The following is a 22,341-nucleotide window of genomic DNA, read 5'->3' as shown; positions in this document are numbered from 1 at the left end:
CTTCATATGTCCTTTGAAACAGTCCTTCCTTGAAACTGTACATACCTCCCTTCTCACTTACACTTTTGAAAAATCTTTCTATAAACTGGACCCTTTTTCATCGAATAGTATACCCACAGAAATTATGATCTTGGATAATGTTTTTCTTTTCAAGACACAACTAAAAGAGCATTTACTATTATAGTGCACATGTATATATTCCAGAGATGCTGGTTGACTGATTTTTTGTTCAGTCCAATAATTATTTTCCAGCATCTTCACTGGCTGGTCTTTACAATTCATATCTTTCTGACAATTCTCCTTTACTTTGTAAATACTGTACTCAACATCTGCAACTTACACCTTACTGCACTGTTTTATTCAGATGTAGTTCCCCTACAATGTATGGTTCTACATATGATTCTTCTTATACCTTGTAAATATTGTACATACTTGCACACATTTCTTATTGTATTGTTCTCTTTCAATGTTCATGATTGAACCATTTCATTCAATTTGGTCTCAATCTGGTTGTACTGCTTCCATTATGAGTCCAGTCTTATGCTATTATTCTATTTAAGCCATAATTATATTTCAGTCTGCCTTTGCTTGTAAATGTATGTGATTTAACATTTGTTCGTTTTTGTTAGTTGTCCTGTAACTGCCATGTAATCTGTGTAGTGGCCGAAAAGGATTTTGTAATAGCTCATCAACCCAGTTAAGAAACAAACAAATAAATAAAATAGACACATGTATATAAATGGTCTTCCAGAGTACTTAAAGGAGGTTGATGGGCTGTTGCTGCTCCATAAATCCTGAAGCAATACAATAACAAACAGTGACTCTTTACATGCAGAAATCTGACTACCATATCAGTACACATTCACAATCCTCAGTAAATTATTAGATTGAACTGTCACACTTTTGCACTATTTTGTCAGCTGTCAATAAAGCTCTCAAATTCTACAGCTGTCAAAAAAGTTGTCGGATACTCCAATCTGACAGTGCTTTTGACGACTGGCAAAACAGCTGCCATGCCATAGTTTAATAGATGTCAAGACATAGCAATTCAAAGGCAGAACATATTAGCTGTAAGTTTCAGCATTGCCAAGTAGTGTACAAATAAAATATTTTTAAAGTCTATATTCTCAATTGCTATACAGGCCAATAAAAATATATGTAACAACACTACTATGGCTCCCATGTGTCAGAGCCTCATGACAGTCTTATGACCGTCTTGAAGCTTCTAGTGCAGCCCTTATGTTAACAAGGCACAACTGAAAGAATATCATTGAATCACATATTTTTCTCATTGTGGAGGTAAGCAATGCTATGCTAATGGGCTGGCTCAGCTATGTACACTCACTTGTCCACTTGTGAAGGGCATTGAGCATACTTAGGTTGGTCAATGTCCTCTAAAGAGATGTAGCAGAAACACATTTTATTTCTTTAGCCAACAGAGGCACTAAATAGCTAAACTGCTGTCACACTTGGGTATGATGAAGCTTGCACACTTCTTCCATGCCATGGCTAACATTCTAGCACCCCATGCCATACTATATATTTTGTGCTAACCACCGTTGGCACCATAACTGGTTATGCTGACTAACTGCCCCATGTGGGTATCACATCCTAGCACCACCATGCCTTGTCATATATTTTGTGCTAAGCACTAGTGGCATCACAACTGGTTATGCTAACTGCCCAATGTGGGTATCATGTCCTAGAACCACCATGCCATGCCATATATTTTGTGCTAAGCACCAGTGGCACATCAACCAGTTATGTTGATTAACTGCCCAATGCGGGTATTACATCCTAGCAGCACCATGTCATACCATATATTTTGTGCTAAGCACTGGTGGCACCACAAATGGTTATTCTATCCAACTGCCCAATGTGAATATCATGTCCTAGTACCACCATACCATGCCATATATTTTGTGCTAAGTACTGGTGGCACCACAACCGGTTATTCTAACTAACTGCCCAATATGGGTGTCACATCCTAGCACCACCATGTTATGATATATATTTTTGATAAGCACTGGTGGCACCACAACTGGTTATTCTCACTGCCCAGTGTGGGTATCACGTCCTAGCATCACCATGCTATGCCATATATTTTGTGCTAAGCACCGGTGGCACCACAACCAGTTATGCTGACTAACAGCCAATGTGGGTATCACATTCTAGCAGCACCATGTCATACCATATATTTTGTGCTAAGCACCTGTGGCACCACAGTGGGTTTTTCTAACTGCCCATTATGGGTATCACATCCTAGCACCACCATGCCTTACCATATATTTTTGATAAGCACTAGTGGCACCATAACTGGTTATGCTAACTAACTGCCCAACATGGGTGTCACATCCTAACACCACCATGTCATACCATATATTTTTGATAAGCACTGGTGGCACCACAACTGGTTAGTCTAGCTAACTACCCAGTGTGGGTATCACATCCTAGCACCACCATGCCATGCCATATATTTTGTGCTAAGCACTGGTGGCATGACAACTGGTTATGCTAACTAACTGCCCAATGTGGGTATCATGTCCTTGCACCACCATGCCATGCCATATATTTTGTGGTAAGCACCGGTGGCACCACAACTGGTTATGCTAACTAACTGCCCAATGTGGGTATCACATCCTAGCACCACCATGTCATACCATATAATTTTGATAAGCACTGGTGGCACCACAACTGGTTATTCTAACTAACTACCCAGTGTGGGTATCACATCCTAGCAACACCATGCCCTACCATATATTTTGTGCTAAGCACTGGTGGCACTACAATTGGTTATGCTTACTAACTACCCAATGTGAGTATAATGTGCTGATAACATCAACACACATGACCATGATATAGGTTCCACAGATCTCTGGACTGTGATTTGCTAAATGGATGAGATAGATTCCATACATTTCTGGACTGTGACCTGCTGAATGACCATAGCTTCTCAGGCTACTGACATAGCAAGGGTTCCCAGGTGGTGCACTAAGAAAATTAAAATATTACTTTTCCAGCTTAAAAGGGAACATGTGAATGGGGGCAACTATGAGGGTTCCCAGTTTAAATTTGATGTGTTGAACAATCTTGTCAGTGTGGTGCCTAATGTTGTTAACATACTTTACTCTGGTAAGCACTGCTAGCACCACTGCAATGACCTATGGAATTGCTGTACTCACCATCTTCATTGGTGGGAAGAACAGGTCAGAGTATGGGCCCCAAAATGTATTGTAAGTAATACACTTTTTACTGCCTTAATGTTTGCCTTAGAGTACAGTATTTTTTTCTTGTTTTGCATGTCATACAGAGATCATGTAGGTTATACAGGTATATATTCCTACTAAGATGAACACATCTGTTCTACTATAGTGCTTCTTTCGGTCACTTACATTACAGATGTTCCTTGGATCCCTGATCTTTGCAGACTGCCCTTCTCCTGATGTACTTGTTTGGGGATTAATGTTTGTGTTATGAGGGAAATGAATATGTGTGGGTTAGTATCCTTTGGGGATGCTAATGTGGGGTGTTGTTTGGGGAGGAAGTAATATAACAGAACTGAGAGTTGTGTTGGGAGCCCATTTTGGGAGGTGTTTGGTGCATACTGGCACCATATTACCTGTGGATCACTCCAACATATGTTACTGTTAGTCATACTTTTCCCTGACATCATCATCATCTTCAACCCCCTTTTTTCCATTTTCTGTATGATGTTGGGGTGTCATGTCAACTATCAGAATCTGTCTTGATTCAATGCCACTCTCTTACCTTCTTTGGCAGTCATGTCTGGCTGTCACAGGTCTTCTGTCACACAATCCATCCATTTCTTTTCTGGATGCCCTCATTTCCTCTTCCCTACTTCCTGTTTATCTCAAATTTTCCGTATCAGATTGTCATCTGCTTTTCTACACATGTGCCCAAACCACTGGAATCTGTTCTCTTTGATTTTCTCTGCAATATGAGCTACTTTGGCCTCTGCTCTGATGTCCTTTATTTCTTTGATTGCCCCATAGTGGGCATCTGACAACATGTCTCAGGCACTTCATCTCCATCACCTGTAACTTTCCCAACTCCTCTGCCTTTACTGCACAGGTTTCTGTACCATACACTTGTACATGCCACACCACTTCTGTTCACCTTACTTTACAGCTTATATGACATTTGTCTGTCACACACTACCCCTCACACACTGTGCAAGTTGGCTGCAGCTCCTCTGATTCAGGTTCTGACCTCCTCATTCAGACTTCTGTTCTGCTCAACCACCCATCCCAGATACTTGAAGTCATTAACCTGGTCCACTATTTTCACTTCTATGTCATTTCTCAGCTTCTTTTGATTTCCCCCATTTGCTGGCATTACAGCTGTCTTATATGTACTAAGTTTTATTCTGTATGCCTTCAGTTTTGCATAACATTCCTGTAACCTTTGCTGAACTTCTTGTTCAGAGTCTGCCTGTAATACCATATCATTTATATACAGAAATTTTGTTCATCTGTCCACTCCAACCTGCTTGTTGATGTAGTCCATCACCAGTATGAATAGCACTGGGCTCAGAGCTGAACCCTGTTGCACACTCACTCCCACTAGGAACCCCTCTGTGAGATGAAATACTGTTCTAGAGTCACTGGGTCCTTGTACGTAGCCTGCACTGATTCTACCACCACATGACTGTCCAAATCAGCTTACTTGAGACCTTGTCATATGCTTTCTCCATGTCTAGGAATGCCCACTTGGACTCTTTCCTCTGTATCTCCTTCTCAACTGTCTTATCTCACTGCAAATATTGGATTTGATGTGTTGCATTCTGATCAGAATATGAACTGCTCATCTCCCATCTTAATTTCTACTACTCTGAGAATTGATTTATTAATGATCCTGTCCAGAACTTTAATGCACTGTGACAGGAGTTTGATACCTGTGCACTGCCCAGAGTTGTAGAAGTCCCCTTTGTTTTTGAAGATTGGCACTAGTATACTTACTCCCAAGTCATCTGGGAAACATTTTTCTCTTCATACTGCTATGGGTACCCTCAGGAGCCATTTCTCCCCCATCTCACCCAATATCTTGATCATATCTGCTGTAACCTTTTCTGGGCCTGCTGCATTCTCTGACTTTATTTTATTTAGTGCTCTTCTTACTTTTTCTCGGGTGGGCTCCCCTTTTTCTCTCATTATAGGCTGTGGCTGGGTCAGCACATCTTCTGTGAGATTTTTTTTTCATTTAGAAGCTGCTTAAAGTACTCCTTCCACTTGCCTCTGATTTCCTGTGCACTGGTGAGTAGGTTGTTGCTGCCATTCATGCAAAGGGTGTCTATCTTCTTTATCTTTCTGTCTTTGCTTTGCAAAATGATAGAGTTTTGTTATGCTATCTACCAAGTCACTTTCCAGAAGCTGGTAGATTGTCTCTGATGTCTTGTTCTTTCCTACTGCAACTCCTCTATAAGCCTCTTTGTTACACAATCAGCATTTTTTCTAGCTTGGTCTTTCTTTTCTATCTCCCACTTTTTTTCCTGCAGTCCTTCATTCTTTTGATGATTTCCTGGATTCTTTTGATGATTTCCTGGACTTCTGCATTCCCCCACTAGATTTTCTTTTGTACCTTATTTCCACACCTGGCTTGGGTACATATCTGTTCTGTAGCCCTGCTGTTTTGAGGGACTGACATTCTTCTTCAGCTCCACCTATTTCCTCTTCTTTCTGAGGTGCTAGAGCCCTGACTAATTCCTTGAACTCTTGTGTTTTCTCTCCAGTCAACTTCCAGGTCTTTACCTTAGTTTCTATTGAACTTTGAGCCTTCTCTGAACACTGTTTGCAGCTGATTGTGGCAACCAGTGGTTTATGCTATGGGCCGATCATTTCACTGAGGATCAATGATTCAGTCCTAGTGCCTTTTCTTTACTAGGTGGAAGTGTATGTGAGTTGTATGTTGGCCACTCTTAATTGTGATCTTGTGCCTGTTTCTCTTGCTGAACTATATGTTGTTCACTATCAAGCCATTTGCCAGGCAGAAATCTAAAATGGCCTCTCCTATTTTATTTCTATTGTCCTACCCATGTAAACCAAGTCACTCCTCATATCCTGTTCTGTCTGTCCCAGAATGTGCATTTGTGTCACCCATTATCAACTCCAAGTCATGTTGTCTGGCTTTATCTAGTAGATCTTGCAACTGCTGTCTGAAAATACTCTTTTCTTTACTATTGCAACCCTGCTGTGGGGTATAAGCAGAGATTATGAATAGTGCCTTATCCTTACACTGGAGTGTCATTGTCATGGGTCTGCCACTAATTCTGATGGCATCCCTCACTGTCTTCTGAAGCCTTGCCCTCACCAGAATTCTCACATAATTTCTAGTTTGTTATCCTGTTGTGTAGTAGACTCTGGACCCCAAGCCAAGTGACTTTCTTGCAGTGCCCTTCCATCTTGTATCGTGGATACACAAGATGTCCAACCTCTTCCTTACCACCATGCCATCAACTTCCAAGCTGCATCCTGTCAGTGAACCTACAAGTGCAACAGTTTTCAGTTCATGTTTCGCAGGTTGATTCGTTTTACCTCCAGCATTTGCTAACAGAGCTATCCCAGGTATCTTAAGCTGGGCAACTGGTCACTGGCCAGCCAGTAGTTTATTGACCCTGAGCTGCTGGGATTTTTTTATTGTGGTCATGCACTGGTCAATAGAAGCATATACACACCTCCTATCATTAGCATGTGTCCCTAGCATAAGCCAGAATAGGCCAGGAGTTCATCTCACTTATCAGTGGCAAATATCTATGCCCATTTTGATGACATTACTCAACACAACAGAATCAAATAGACCCAATTTTTACACCATAGAGTGGCCAGCCCTGACATAGTACACAGTCTGTGATCTGTGTTCTCCTACCTTTAGGCTACATCACACCACAGTTGATTCCCAAAGACGTTGCTCTATACAAATTTTACCTATATAGGCATATGCTGACAATGCCATTTGGATAGAAAATTCAAAATCTTTTTTTTCTACTGACACCTCTAGGCATCAAATATTGTGTGTTCATATTTGCATCAATAATTCCAAAACCATACATACAAGGTTTTAAAAGATTTCATCTTAAGGCTTACACAATGGCAAACGTAACTGCATTAATATTTGACCTCTGTCTAGTGCAGGGAAAGAGATAGTAACTGTTGTTTTTATGATATTAATTTATGTATATATAATGTTTCTAAATATCTCAGCAACTAAGTAACACAGACAGAACTCCTTAGCATCTTCTGAAAGCTCTCGGCTAGATGAATAACATATTGGTGACAGTATGTGTTTAACCTGAGAGTTTGCTGAGATATGGTAAGTTTTTACAAAATATTACAAACATAATTGTTACTGTGTTTATTGTGACATGTAAAATTCGGTTTAAGACCTAGAACCTAAAGAATACTATCCACTATAAAAATAGTTTGTGCTGAAGGTATTTGCCATTTATACTTCCTTCATAACCCCCTATGTTTCCAGAGACATGAACATTAGTTTGAAATGTGAGGACATAATTTGATTCTGTCAAAAGACTTAGGCTCTGACCATTTTGAATTTGCAGTGCAAACTTCCTGAGCTCCACTGGAGTGAATGATTTAATAACAGTTATTGGAGAGCGCACATTTTCTAGACTCAGACCAGCACTGTGAAATAAACTTCCTGCTGAAATGAAGTCCAATAACACTCTTGCACATTTTAAGTATACTTTTTGTTACTGTCTACATAAAGAGATTGAATGCAAATGCTTTACGGATAATAGTTAACTACTTTCCAGCACTTAGGATTTCTCATGTACAGTCAGCCTTTAAACCCATTGATTATATTTTATTGCAGCATTTTAAAACACTGTAAATAATTTTGTGCAATTTGTCTGTGTGAGCTTTATGTAGTACATATCGGTGTTGTACATATTGCAGCAGTTTCTTTATATCGTATCTGCATTTGTCTGACAATGTGCCTGAGTTGTGACTGAAAAGGGTCTATGCATCAGCCCACCTACACCGTTATCAGATAGTAAATACAAAGTAAAGGCAAATGCATACTTGCTGTGAAGGCTGCCAGCCAGCCAGCTAGAATTTTGTAAATAATTCTATGTCATTTGTGAACAGTAATAAGATTTGTATACTTGCCTTGGAAATGTAAGAAAACTATATGTTCTGTACTGAGCTTCAAGATTGTAATCACAGTGCACCCTGCTAGAAAAGAGCAGAAATGTGCATAAACTGCATGCCTATGTAAATGTATGTGTTGATGGTAAAGACTGAAATATACAGAGTTACCTTGGGAACTCTGAGAAAATAAGTAAAGGGTTTTACGATGTGTATAAAGTTAGTTTATCTCAGCTAAGAGACAGAATGTCTACAGCTAGAGTTTCTTTCTATTGTATTAAGACAGAAATACTTACTAAGTTTCAAATGTAAAGTGTTTTTATTGCTCTGTGACTTCCTAGCAGCTGTACATCTGACAGATAAGTATTTTTGACAGAGACATGTTAAATTCTGTTGGTATCTGCTTAGCCTGGGAACTAGACGCAAGTATCAGATTGCAATGTCATCTAGCTACCCCAGCAGTAATGTGTATTATTAATTTATTTAAGAATTATCTCAGAGAGAAAGTGTGTGCATTTTGTATTTTGTTCTGGACCTGTAAACATCACTTCAGCACTTCCCATCTATATTTGCCTTGCTCTGTAAGTAAGACTTCTATATTGGAGATAGATAGGAATATAGCAAGAGTAGTCTAGATGTTGTCTGTATTTATGTGAGACTGTTCTGCAGTGTTGTTTTAAAATACCTCCTGTGATTCTGACCTGTATTGTCACTGTGTTGAGTTAATGAGTATTGGCTTGTGCTTTTTTTTTATTTATTATTAAATATATTTAAGCCTATTAATTGTGGTTGGTTTTATATAGAGATATTTAAGCTGTTAGAGAACTTGCATGTATTTGGCAACACTTTACAGGCCACTCCTAAATAGCCTTACACTTACCATTTGGATAACAGTAACATTGCACAGTAGAATCGGTCATCTTTTGCAAGGGTCTTTAGTAGCTGATAAGGGTGGTTGGTGGCAGTGGTACTACCATATAGTCTGGGCAGAAGGGGAGCATAGCTAGTGAGCATGTGCCAACCTTCCCCAGGAGTGTCTGTGTGCTAGTATATAAACCAAATCTTAACACGTGTGAGTGTGAGTCTGTGTGTGTGTGTGTGTGTGTGTGTGTGTGTGTGTGTGTGTGTGTGTGTGTGTGTGTGTGTGTGTGTGTCTGTGTGTGTGTGTGTGTGTGTGTCAGTTACTTGGGCAGGGACACGAAGCACTGGTGGGTCAGAGAGGGTGCTAGAGGTTTTGGCTTGACCACTCAGCTGAGATCTGCACCCTATAGCTGTGCCAGTGGAGTGTCTTATTGGGGATCTGGAGAGAAAGGGAGAAACCAGCCCCAGACTGGCTGTGATCTTGGTGTGCTCTTAAGGGAAATTGTACTTTAGTGTGTGTGTACTTCTCATCCTCCCGATGTGCACGTCCCTCGCTGGTGTTAGTGTTGAGGATTGAGGCTCCTTGATTACTGGGTCAGTGCATGGGGCATCACATATTAATTACACTTGCATCCAGATGTCTAAGTATAATAAGGCACCCCATGTACTGAAGGGAACAGTTTAATTTCCTAGTGGACAGATACATCTGTAAGAATTATAGCCAATATGCCACAGACAGCTCAAAGTAATACTGGATTTACCCATAAACAGAGGCCACATGGACAGTTATGATTTCATTGTCATGTCCAGAACAAGCAAAAGGTACATAAATCTAGCAGCAGTTTGACTTGTCAGGATAGTAGTTAACTACTGTATTTATTTAATCACTCTGGTAACAAACTATGGTTAGGTACAACTGCCTGTATCTGATAGAAACCTAGCTGTACAAAAGAGTTAATACTGATTTTTTTATTTGTGGAGCACACATGTCACTAAGTTTTATTGTTAAATGATATATAAAAGGTCAGATGTGAGTTATAAAACAAGGCTTCCCAAATAAGAGACATATGAAGAAAGAGACATTCTTCTGCAGTCAGTATATGGCCAGTCCACATCTGCTGCCCATGGACAGTATCTCTAACAGCTTATTTCCTAAAATATTTCATCTGTATGGCTCAGAATTGGACTGCAGTAAGTGCTGTAGCCACTAAAGGGAAATACAACTGACTGCCATGCTATTTCTGGAAGGTATCTTGAGTTGTTAACACATTGACCACAGTATAAAGGAGTTAGTGCAGTAATTTATTCTTACAATGATGTTTCTAATTGCAGAACTATATCCTGCATTATTCAGATATATAGTCGATTTGTAAACAGTTCATTTTAAAAACAGTTCCTAACATAATGTTTACTTTTTCTTTTAGGGTAAAGGAACAGAGACCACATACTGGCTGACTGGTATGAAGGATTTTAAGTATAACCTTCCAGTTCCACCTTCTGCGTAAGTATAACAAGACTCACATCACATATGAGCAGTGATGCCACATCATTTGTGTGGTAACCAATGTGGCAAGACAATAATAAAGTTAGTTTGCTAAATAAAAGGGCTGCATGGGACAAGCTTTTTACTTACATATTTAAATTTAGAGACATATAGGAGACATGATATCTGTTTCATTGTTAGTCAAGAGCTAGAATAAAATGCTTTGCAAAGTGGCATAGAATGGCAGTTTTCCATTCCTACAGCATGAAATATGTTCTATTGAACTGACAGAGATTTGCCAAGTGTTGCCATAAATGCATCCTTAATCTCTGTATTCACTGCCATTATTGGTTCTTTTCTGCAAAGACTCCTCATTCTGAAGAAATTATTTTCTTTCTGAACATGGCTTTCTTTATTATGTTTATTTACTTCTTAATAAGGTGCAGACATTGCTTTCAGACACAGCCCAGGCAAGAGGTAAAACAGTATATGAAGCATAAAATCATTTTCAGAAAATCTTCTTTAACAATACATAAAATGCAACATCCTTTACAGAACACGTTTTAACAATGCAAACTTTGAAATAGATAATAGTAAATCAGATAAATTCCCAAGTAATCCAACTAATTCAAGTAGATTGGTTTTGTGTTGCAGGATGTGCTGAAAGTTATACTTTGTTTCAGGATTTCCAGTCATATTGTAAAACAAATGCAGAGAAATGAGATGATGATGTAGGATTTCAAATGCCTGAGTTTCATGCATTAGTAGCAACTATAAAACAAAATCTGTGTTATTGTAAGTGTCCCAGAATATGTGCATATACATTTATAACACTTTACATATTTTACATGATAACATACATTAAGCAGCACCAAGTATGTGGCTGTATGTGAGGTAATCTGAAAAAAGGAATTACATTATAACCTTCAAGTCATAATCCTGAAAAACTGGGCAAAGTTATGAAACTGTGTCAGTCTAAAAACAGACTCATGATTTCTTTTTTCGTCAATTTGTCTGTATCAGACATTCTCAGATGTTTCGACAATCATTTTTTTCTTGGTCTAAGGTAAAGGTATGCCTTAGCCGAAAGGTGATTTTGAAAAGTGTATTCAAAACTGAATTCATTGTGGCAAATATATATATATATATATATATATATATATATATATATATATATATATATATATATATATATATATATATATATATATATCAATATATATATATATATATATATATATATATATATATATATATTTATATCAAAACACTGAAAACATTCAAAATTATGAAGTTAAATTAGGCACAGGAAATAATAAATATTCATAATTTCAGAATCATTTTTTTTTTGTCTTTATTTCATCAGTTAAAATGGTTAAAATGTATAAATGCTTTCCAGAAAATAATTATTTAATTGCTGTTCAAGCTACTCACAAACAGAGACAGTACTGTTGTGAATGAATGAGTATAAAACCTATCTGCTTGTATATTATGCCACTATATATATCAGGTATGCAGATGCACCTACTAAGTTTCTGTAAGAAGCAAATGAGTACCACAAATAGGCAATGGAGTCAAATACAAGGAAAAAATAAATTTATGTAATTGTAACATTATGAATTTCATTTCTGGATAGTGACAGCTTACTTTTATGTTACTCCAATCACTACAGTAAGTTTCCTTTAATGGTTACACAATGTGCAAGCTACTTTTCCAGATGATTTCATGGAGAATTTGCTTTTCAGTTTTTGTTTATATCTATTCCCCAGGATTCAGCAATGTAAAATCCCATGTCTGGTGCGATTCAGGAAAGTAGGCTGGGAGTGTTCATGACCCTCCCAGCAGTATTCTGGCACAACACCACTGAATAATGCTAATTACCTCATTTGCTGGTGAAAACCATGCAAATGAGGTAAATTAGTAATTCAGGGAGCAGGCAGGCAGGCATCCGTACCAGAATAGTGTCCACTGCAGAAATGTATTCAAATACGAGCTGAATACATTTCTGCAAAAATCAAAACGGAGGCATGACAGCTCAGAGTAAAGCATGTATTATAATCAATGACCATGCCAATGGCCAAAAATATGGCCATTGGCATGGAAAAGAGTTACAAAATAATAAAAATCAAAGTTTTTTTTTTTTTTTGGCAGATGTCGTTTGTTTAAGTATAAGGCAGCAGCTCACAAACGGGATTGTGCCGAAAATAAAAAACAAATGTGAAAAGACAATTTTAAGTGAAATCTACATTTTGCCAGTATAGTCTATGGCATGCAGAATCAAAACAATAACAGGGAACAGTGGTTGCTAAGGAGAAAGGCTGCAGTGTACTGGTGTAACAAGGGACTAAGGCAGTGAGGTATGCAAATGAGCAAATTTTAATGAATCACAAAGTGTGAGACTGTTTCTGAATGCACCTAACCATGTAGGAGCTATAATTCTGCAGTGTAAGCAAGAGAAGCAGCTGACATGAAAAGGGTGTGTGTCATGCTTGGTGTAAACACATTGGAGCTCCACAGGGCTAAGCACAGCTAAGCAAGGGGGTGTGTCTGGGCTGTATTGACTTATTCCATGAAATGAAGAGCATGTTGGTGTCCAGGGGAGGGCCATTTCTACTACAAAGTGTTTACTTTAACTAAATGGGTTTGTGTGGTGTGCACCAGGTCTTAAACAAATCAAACAAAAAAATAAATGCCAGAAATAGCAGGACTGTTTACATTTGGGCACCAGGTTTGTGTGGCATGCCTCTGGGCTTAAAAAGGGCAGAAATGGGAAGGGAAACAAACAGGGAAATAGCAGAATAAAAGCAATCAAGTACAAATAAAATAGCAAGCAGGTGGAATGTATTATAGCCAGCCAATCATACCGGCATCATCTGCAGCACAACAGTATAAACTGTGCGAACACCTTTCAGTCTGGTTTTTCCCACAATCTCTGCATCACTGGTGTACACACTCGGGGGAATTTTAACTGCCAAAATGTTAGGGGCTGCTGTCACTTTGATACATCAGTATGTGCTAGAGGCTGAGGGCGGTGAGGAGGATAATGCTGGCAACCGCCCCAGACTGAGAAGGAGGAGAAGAGTGTTCAGAACCAGGGAAACCTACCAGGGGCTACATGATCTGGAGATAGTACAGTGCTACAGGGTAGACAGAGACATACTTCAGCAACTCATCAAGCTGTGCCATCCTCATCTCAGACCCAGAACCAACAGTGGGGAACCTATCACAGTAGATACCAAGATATGTGTAGCCTTAAGAATACTAGCTACAGGTACTTTCCAAAGACCTACTGGGGACATCGTGGGAGTCTCACAGGCATCTGCATCCAGGGTATTCCACCAGTTCCTGGATGCCATGCTACCACATGCCGGTGACCACATTTACTTTCCCAGCACCTGTGACGAGTGGACCAGCAATATGAGCCTCTTCCACTGTGTAGCAGACTACCTGGAGGTGCTGAGTGCCATAGACTGCATGCATATCCACATCAAAGCACCACCCAGTGAGCAGGGTAGGGTCTACATAATCTGCAAGGGCTTCCACTCTATCAACTGGAGGTCGTGTGCAATGCCCAGGGCATTATCATGAATGTGTGGGCTGGCAGCCCTGGAAGCTATCATGACTCCCACATCTGGCATTCCTCACAGTTGTATCGGGGATTTGCCAGGGGGGACATCCCATATGGCCATCTGGTGGGGGATGCTGGCTATGCACTGGAGCCATGGATGATGACACCCATCAGAAATGTACACACACCCACTCAAGAACACCATAATAATGATTCTGCTGCCTCGACATATCTGGTTGAGCCTTGCAGTACTGTCCAGCCACATGTGCACACATGTTCATAGTATGTGCCATGCTACACAATATGATCCTGCAGAAACAGCTGCAGCAGGAACAGCACAGGTGTGTGTGTGTGTGTGTCAGTTACAGCCTCCCACCATTGCCAAGGTCCCCACAGGCACAGAGGGACTTGGAGGAGGAACCCCCTGAGCCAGGTCCTGTAGACAGACGGAGGCATGCCCAGTCTGGCCTGACCTTGAAAAACAGGCAACACATAGCTCACACACTGACACTGTAGGCACGCAGGGACTGACACCTCTCACCAACTCGCACACACAGTAAAATGGATGACACACACATCACACTACCTGTAACTTACCATGTTGAGGCAGTGTACTGTGTGCATCCGACATAGGCAGCCCTCAAGCACCATCCACACAACTGCCGCAAGCACAAGGTAAGTCCATCTTCTTAGCAATAAATGAATGTATTAGTATGTTCTGATAGCATATCTATGGTATTGCTGCATGCATGCAAGGGAATGGGGTGACCTACTGGGATATCAGCAGACAGCTGACAGCTATGTGGGAAACCAGGAAATGTTTGTCCAGTACTGACCTCCCCACACTATGCAGTAGTAGCCAAGGTGACAAATCTCACCGCAGTATATATGGCGGGTCAACTAACTGAGTTGGTCATAGGTCACAGGCATGGATGTCAGTGTGGGAGTCCCATACTCACCCCTCAGCCTCACCCAGCAAGTCAGCTGTAAAAAAACATAAAGAAATGTCTGGTAAAGGCCCACAAATGGTGACAATGATGAAATACTCCCTACAGACTTACACAGTGATAGCACAGCAGGTCTTGCAGTTGCAGTAAGGCTCCGAAGGGTAAGAAGTCTGAAACTCACATCTATGCCATTACAATCTGACCTGTGGTCTTTAGTGGTATGCTTCCAGTCCCCAAGACAGGGTACATTAGTATGCTAAATGGAACAAAATGTAAAGCAAATATCAGCACAGTCTGTGCAAATGTGTACAGTTGACAGGTGTGCCCCCCCATATTCCCATAGAAATGGAGTAACATGTATGTTTGCAGGGAAATAGCAGCAGAGCACACATTGCCAGGGCTGTCCCAATACACATGACAACTTGTTGCATGTCCGCAATATGCAGGGGTGTGTGGTTAATACTGTCAGGATTTGGCCAGCACTTACTTCTGGCTTTTGTGTTTTAGTGGCCTAGGTAGAGTGCTGTCTTTGACAAGGCCATGTTCAGAGAACTGCAGTGCCAACTATTATGCATGTCAGCTATACCCATAGTAGGAGATATATACACTTTCCAGATGTCAATAGCTGGTAATGCAAGAAAACTGTACAGGTTATGGACAGGAGCCACACATATGGACAGTATACAGCTTGGAGTAACATACACAGTGCCTACCATACTTCTCAACTGTCCAGACCTATTGCAGAATGTCCAGAGGTTTGCATCATAATTGTGATCTGTATAACATGAGATAGTGGTTGCCTGAAAATTCAGTGGCAAATAACGCAAGACTAAGGTTAGAAAATAATGACAAACTGCATCCCCTATATAAACATGCATGCTAATGCAGAACCTGTTAATGAATCACCTTTCTAGGTTTGTAAGGCCACTACATAAAAATGGCCCCTACATTTCTGCCTCTGTCCCCCAATCACTTATGGCTTTGTCCAGATGTCTAGCTCTCAGACGTTAAGGTGCCTGAAGGTCAGTGTACTGCCAGTGTATAAAAGGTTGCCAACATGTCAGTGGCTAACAGCCATACTCTGGAATGACAAAGGTTGTCACAGAAGGAGCACAAGTATGCCTTGTATATCTGTTCTGCTTGTTCTAACATTGCATTTGCCTGCCAACTATTTGCCAAACAAGAAAGGGTCATGTCAAAACAGCAATGGCAGACAGTAGGGAAGCAGACCACAAACCCATAAGAGCAAACAAGCAATTACCAAACTGGTCGCCCAACTGTCTATGTTTCGCAGAATACGAATAACACCCAGTCCCCATGTATGGGCCTTTGTCTGACTGTCATATATGGACCTGTGCAGATGTCAGTCTATGATGGTATGACAGCTAGGCCCACATGTAGCCTCATAATAACATATAGCAACCCAAACCATCTAAGGACCACAGAAAATTGAGTGGTGCAATGATGGACAACCTGCTAAATAGGTACACTCAGAGGTGTGAAGTCCACAACCATGTGTGATGTACCCCACCCACATCAGAATTACAAATACATAACAGAAGCCACTGTGGCCAAAGCCTGTGACTGGACAACAGAAGGACAAAGAGACACACATAAGAGGAAGGGGAGCTACTGGCCAGACAACTGGAGAATGAGCACACCAGAACAGATTGTGCAGTAACAGGTGCCATGCAGTGTAAGGGGTCAATAAACATCACCTGCAAATAAACAACATACACCCATGTAAGAGGAGGTCCGCAACAAAACAAAACCCAAACAATGGATACCTCAGAGGCAAAATCACATGAGAACCCCACAAACCTACACACCACAGACCATATAGACTCCACACACAAGGGTCTTGCAAACACTGAGGCCTTACCCCAATCCCCAAACACCTATCCTACACAGATAGGCTAACAGCACTGTCCCTCTACCCCATAACATACAGACTCTGCTGAGGTGACCCCTGTGTGGCATGCAAAGCAATCCAGACCCTGCCTTGATGGGACTGTAGCACATCTGGAACTCAAGACCCACTCCATCAACCTGTAGGTGCAGCGTCGACCTGGGCTGTGATATCAGTATGGCTTGTTGGTGTGACAGATATGTGTACCACACACTCCCTCATCTGTGAAATACACTCCCTGTCAAAAGCAAGCCAAGCACCTCAATATCCCTAGTGATGTGCTCCCTGTATAAGTGCATAGAAAACACAGAAGACAGTCCTGGAATCCCACCTGTGTCCATGCTGGACAGGAGCTCTGTATGCTTACATGTCTTAACATGGGCTACACTCTTGCCTGCGTGGGTTATAAGGGCTTCAGGGCCAATACCCTACTAATGTCATAGCAAACCACTGACCTATACACAACTGTCAGTGGTTCACCACATTACTCTATACTGGTCTACTACTGATATAGCTGGAAGTCACAGTGCTATGTGGAAAATACTACACATATAATGGACATGTCTGCACAGTAGAATGCACTCTGTACCCACATCCATACCTCCCAACCTCCCAACCTCTGACAGCAAGACATCTGGACAAGGTCATAAATAAAAGTGGGACAAAGGCACAATGATAGGCACGTGTTGTAAATATTGCCCTTACATACTGTTAAAGTTGGTAGGATGAGGATTTTTGCATTAGCAGGAATAGTCTGAAGGTTATATAGTCTGAAACAGTAATGTCTGTCATTATTTTGTAACATCAGTCTGCAATCATGTGCAACTAACTTGCCATAAAAACACAAGTTTATGTAGACTGGACAAAACTTCTAGGCAAACACATGGACAATCTGCCAAAAAATGTACGGCTGAGAGGTATGGTTCATAGGTTCATAGGTAGGTACTAGGCTATTGGCCCAAGGGCCTAAGTAAGCCTAGACAACAAAGTTCCCTGGCGTACGCCAACCCAAGAAAGTTAATTTCCTGTGTCCCTGTCGAGCAGAGCCACAAAAGTGATCCATGGGGTGTATTTCCTATTTCCTATCCACTCATCAAGATTTTTCTTGAAGAGTGTTAATGAGGAACTTTGCTTGACATAGATGGGTAGTTTGTTCCAGAGTACGGGAAGTCTCTGGGACAGGAATCTATCCCTCCAGCATGTCCTGTTTCTTGTAGTGACAAGGTTTAGGTCCCTAGAGCATGTAGCTTGGAGGGATTAGGATTTCTTTAGGTGTAGCATGTCCAATAGTTCTGGGTTTGACATAGCTATATATGTTAGGCAGAGATCATCTCGGAGTAGGAGATATGCTACAGAGTAAAGCTGGAGTTTTTTGAGACGGTCAGTGTAGGGTATCTGTTTGAGGCCAGTAATCCTCTTTGTGAGGTACTTCTGTGGCCTTTCCAGCTGCTGCAGATGTCTTGTGAGGTACATTCCAAAAGGGGCATTGTACTCTATAATGGGTCTATTGAGTGTCAAGTAGAGGGGAACAAATACCTCTTTTTTCCTGGACGAGAACCCTTTGTGATGAGGTGTGCCACGTAGAAGGATTTCCTGACTACTCTGGCAATGTGATTATCAAAGGAGAGACTACTGTCCACCTGGGTCCCAAGGTCTCTTATCACCCGTTTGGCATTAAGAAGACTGCCACCTATGTGGTAGTTCATGGGTACAGAGTTTTTATCAAAGGGGATAGCAATGCACTTTTTGGCATTGAGCTTGAGGCTATGGCTCTGACACCAGGCATCTGTCTCGGTTAGGCCTTTCTGTAGAATATCCACATCATTTGGGGACATGACTATAGCTCCTGGTTTGCAGTCATCTGCAAACTTCATTAGCCAGAGGCATTCTGTGTTAGCCTGTACTTCAGAGAAGTAGATACCAAACAGGAGAGGTCCCAGGACTGAACACGCACACACGCACACACACGCACACACGCACACACACACACACACACACACACACACACACACACACACACACACACACACACACACACACACACACACACACACACACTCCTGGTACAGTCTGGAACAGCTGTAACACCTATGGGCCATTCAAGGCAGAGCTTGCAGTAGTTCTGCCTGCCACAATCCATCTCTTTCACTGCTACTGTCAGGCCGACAACAAATGTGACAAATCCTACTATGTGATGGGCCTAGTAGCAGAATAGTAATTGTGGCCAAGACCAAGGCTGTTGGAGTGAGCTATACAGTGTCACCAAGTGCATATGCATGTACTGTAAGAAATGACTTACTGCTATACAGACCACACACAATGACAAGATGTAATGATATGTGAAGATAACTGATAAGGGGGCAAGACTATACGCTATCACTGCAGTACATACACAGTTCAGACTCACAGGGATTCATTTCAGACAACATTGCAGGACAGTCTGCAATACATACAGGAAACATGTAAAGTACCTGGTGCATAGCCTCATAAGATGATACCAGGCTATTGACTCTGATGCCCTCATAAGCCTGGCCCAGACTTTCATCCATGCCCCTTTCAAGCCAGCATTTGTTTCCCCTGTCCAGCTGGGACACACGTGGGATCCCAGGGGTGTGTCATCCATTTCCCATGCAGTCTGTATGTGACTGAGTACAGGGACAGGGCTTTTAGTTGCAGACCCCGTATTTGTGAGGTGGGCCATGTAGACAGCCTTCCTTACAATGGTGCCCACATGGTGGGAAACTGTCAGGTTGCTACCAACCTTGGTGCACAAGTCACTTCACATCTGATTGCATGCTCAGTACATTATTACTGTCATGATTAGTGTGGATGACATCTGCTACAGTAGGGAGATTGATGCCTCTCCTGGCATTCAGTTTGTGGAAATGGTTCTTGCACCAGTCATTAATTGGGTGAGGGCCTCTTGGGGGATGGTCACATCAGTAGGGGAATGTAAGACAATGGCTTGTAAGCATCTGTACACCTGGTCAGCCACAGACCACTGCTTTTGTCCTGTACCTCAGACACGTATATCTGAAACAATAGAAGCCCCCAGATTGATCATTGGGAAACACTTCTTTGGAAGACTCCACTACTAGAGGTGGGTTCCACTACTTTGACTGAGTGGGTACTATCATTGGGCCAGTTAGCTACCAATCTGTTAACATAGAAGTTGGTGCCTAGCTGTGTAGGCGTATGTATCCTGGCCACCTGGGGATTACTGTGAGAGACCAGCAATAATATTGTTAACAAAAGTATATTTATTCCACCACAAGTAAAAATGACACAAGCGCTTTCGCTCGGAAAATTCCGAGCTTTTTCAAGTGAAAAACAATCCTCTAGTAACAGCAGTTACTTAAATAGCAGAGTTTAAAATATTAAATAATTTAATTCTAAAAGTGTCATTTAATTACCTTGTAAATAAATAATAAAATTAAAAAGACAATAAATTTAAAACTTTAATAAACATTCTAAGAAAAGATATAAATGAAAATAGCAGCATGAGAATGAAATTTTAAATTAATTATTTGACAAACTGTAACCAAGGAATTATAATTGTAGTAATTTCATTATTGTAAATGCATGAAAGCATTTTCAGTGTGTAATAGCAAGCTTCAGAGTGATGTTTACTTGTTTTTTTCATTGTATTTGTATTACTTACTTTAAATTGAGATGTCTTTTTAAAACCCAAGAGTAAAAATCAATTAATTAATTAACACTCTGCTATTTAAGTAACTGCTGTTACTAGAGGATTGTTTTTCACTTGAAAAAGCTTGGAATTTTCCGAGCGAAAGCGCTTGTGTCATTTTTACTTGTGGTGGAATAAATATACTTTTGTTAACGATATTATTGCTGGTTTTTCTCTGCTGAGCTACCTGGAAGTGTTCAGTTTTGGTCCTGTTTCATAGCATTACATTTTTTTTGGCTTTTATTACTGTGAGAGAGCTAGGCTAGGTGAAAGTAGGCATTGTTCGCCATCTTCCCCTCGTCCTTGTGTTTGTTGACCACTTCAGAGAGGTCAACCAGGTTTAACAGGCCTGATCTCCCTTTGACAATATCATGCTGTGTGGGCTCAGGTATTTCAATGTTGTCGATATCCCTGTTCATTATGTCCTTAATATTGCCTTCCATGCCCTTGCAGAGCAGGCTAATTAGATTGATTTGCATATGATTGGCTGGGTCAATGGATTGCTTCAGCTTTGTGTATAGGGATGACAGTGGCTGTCCTCTGTGCAGATGCAATGACACAGGTGCTCAGGCTGTGGTTGACTACAATGTGGAATGGATCTGAGAGACCATGCCTGTATTCATGTAGGATGCAGCCAGGGATGGCATCAGGCCTATGGAGACTTCTGTGTGTTGCCTTTGAGAGGGCATTAAAGACCTGATTCCTGATGATGAGGGGAGGGGGATGGTGCTGTGCATGCACATGTGTACCAATGGGGGGACAGGGAGGTTATGTTTACACCTCACCTGTCTGCAGCTGGTTGCTTATATCTATGCCGTATGTGTATGTGGAGTTATTGACCACCACTACAGAGCAGATTTGTGTGTTGCTGCTGGGACTGCAGACACATGTGTGGAAAGCCTAGTGATTGGCCTTGGTAGATGTGTCCAATCTGCACTCAAAAATAACCTTAGGGTAATTCACCTGTGGCCTTATTTGCATGTGCAGACCAAGGTGACATTGCCTCCAATAAGGCACCTTTTCCTTCTTGGCCCTGTCCAGCAATTATGTCCACCTATTATGGTATTTGTGTATTGCTGCTGTCCACCATGGATGTTTACCCTACCTTGAGGGAGATGATGCTGTCCTGTCTGGTATTGCTGAGTTCATACAGCTATGTAGGTGCACACATAGTATTGGGTGTAGGCCTGGACACTATTTCTACTTTCATCTGATGGGACATTGTCTGTAAAGCTACTTCTACCTGCTCTGAGGAGATTTATAGTCATTTGTGTAAAGTCAGTTCTGTTTGACCCTGACAAGGGGGGGCAGGGGAGATGGTGACCTGAACAGTGATGGCTATGTGGTCAGATCTTACCAAGGAGGATGACACTGTAGGAGTGCTAAAGTGGCTACTCATGTTGTTAGGACCAGGTACAGGTTATTTCCACCTGTCATAGAGTGTTGATCGGCTGATCCACTGCATTGCCATTGGCAATGATGAGGAATTTGTGTGCATTCATGTTCAGGTGGCATAGGTCATGCACACTATCGTTGGGTAGTTGAAGTCACCCAGGAGCAGGGTAGACAATTGAATCTTGACAGATTCCAGCAAGTCCCAATAGGTGTGGTTGCTGTCCATAGTCATGGTTGGAGGCCTGTAGCTAGCTATGATGTGAGTAGATGTTTTTTCAACTGTTAACTGCACTTGTGATGTCTCCCACATGTCATGCTGTTTGGCCAGCCTAGAGGTGTGTATCTGTATATTATGTTCAACACTCCACCT

At 41.2% G+C, this 22,341-nt stretch overlaps 1 protein-coding gene across 1 annotated transcript in view; it reads left to right on the top strand.

Moving 5' to 3' along the window:
- The window catches only part of LOC122804231 (heat-stable enterotoxin receptor-like), a 1,796,602-nt gene that overhangs the window by 1,672,055 nt on the left and 102,206 nt on the right, over window positions 1-22,341 (top strand). The window contains exon 24 of the mRNA XM_044073980.1: window positions 10,406-10,482. Coding sequence (XP_043929915.1) covers window positions 10,406-10,482 — 77 coding nt within the window. The remainder of the gene's footprint in view (window positions 1-10,405; window positions 10,483-22,341) is intronic.

The sequence above is a fragment of the Protopterus annectens genome, chromosome 1.part1, assembly GCF_019279795.1.
Source record: "Protopterus annectens isolate FY-2018-M chromosome 1.part1, PAN1.0, whole genome shotgun sequence".
Lineage (NCBI taxonomy): Eukaryota > Metazoa > Chordata > Ceratodontiformes > Protopteridae > Protopterus > Protopterus annectens.
Note: the sequence above shows the minus strand (reverse complement) of the source record. Positions and strands in the feature narration are given on the sequence as shown.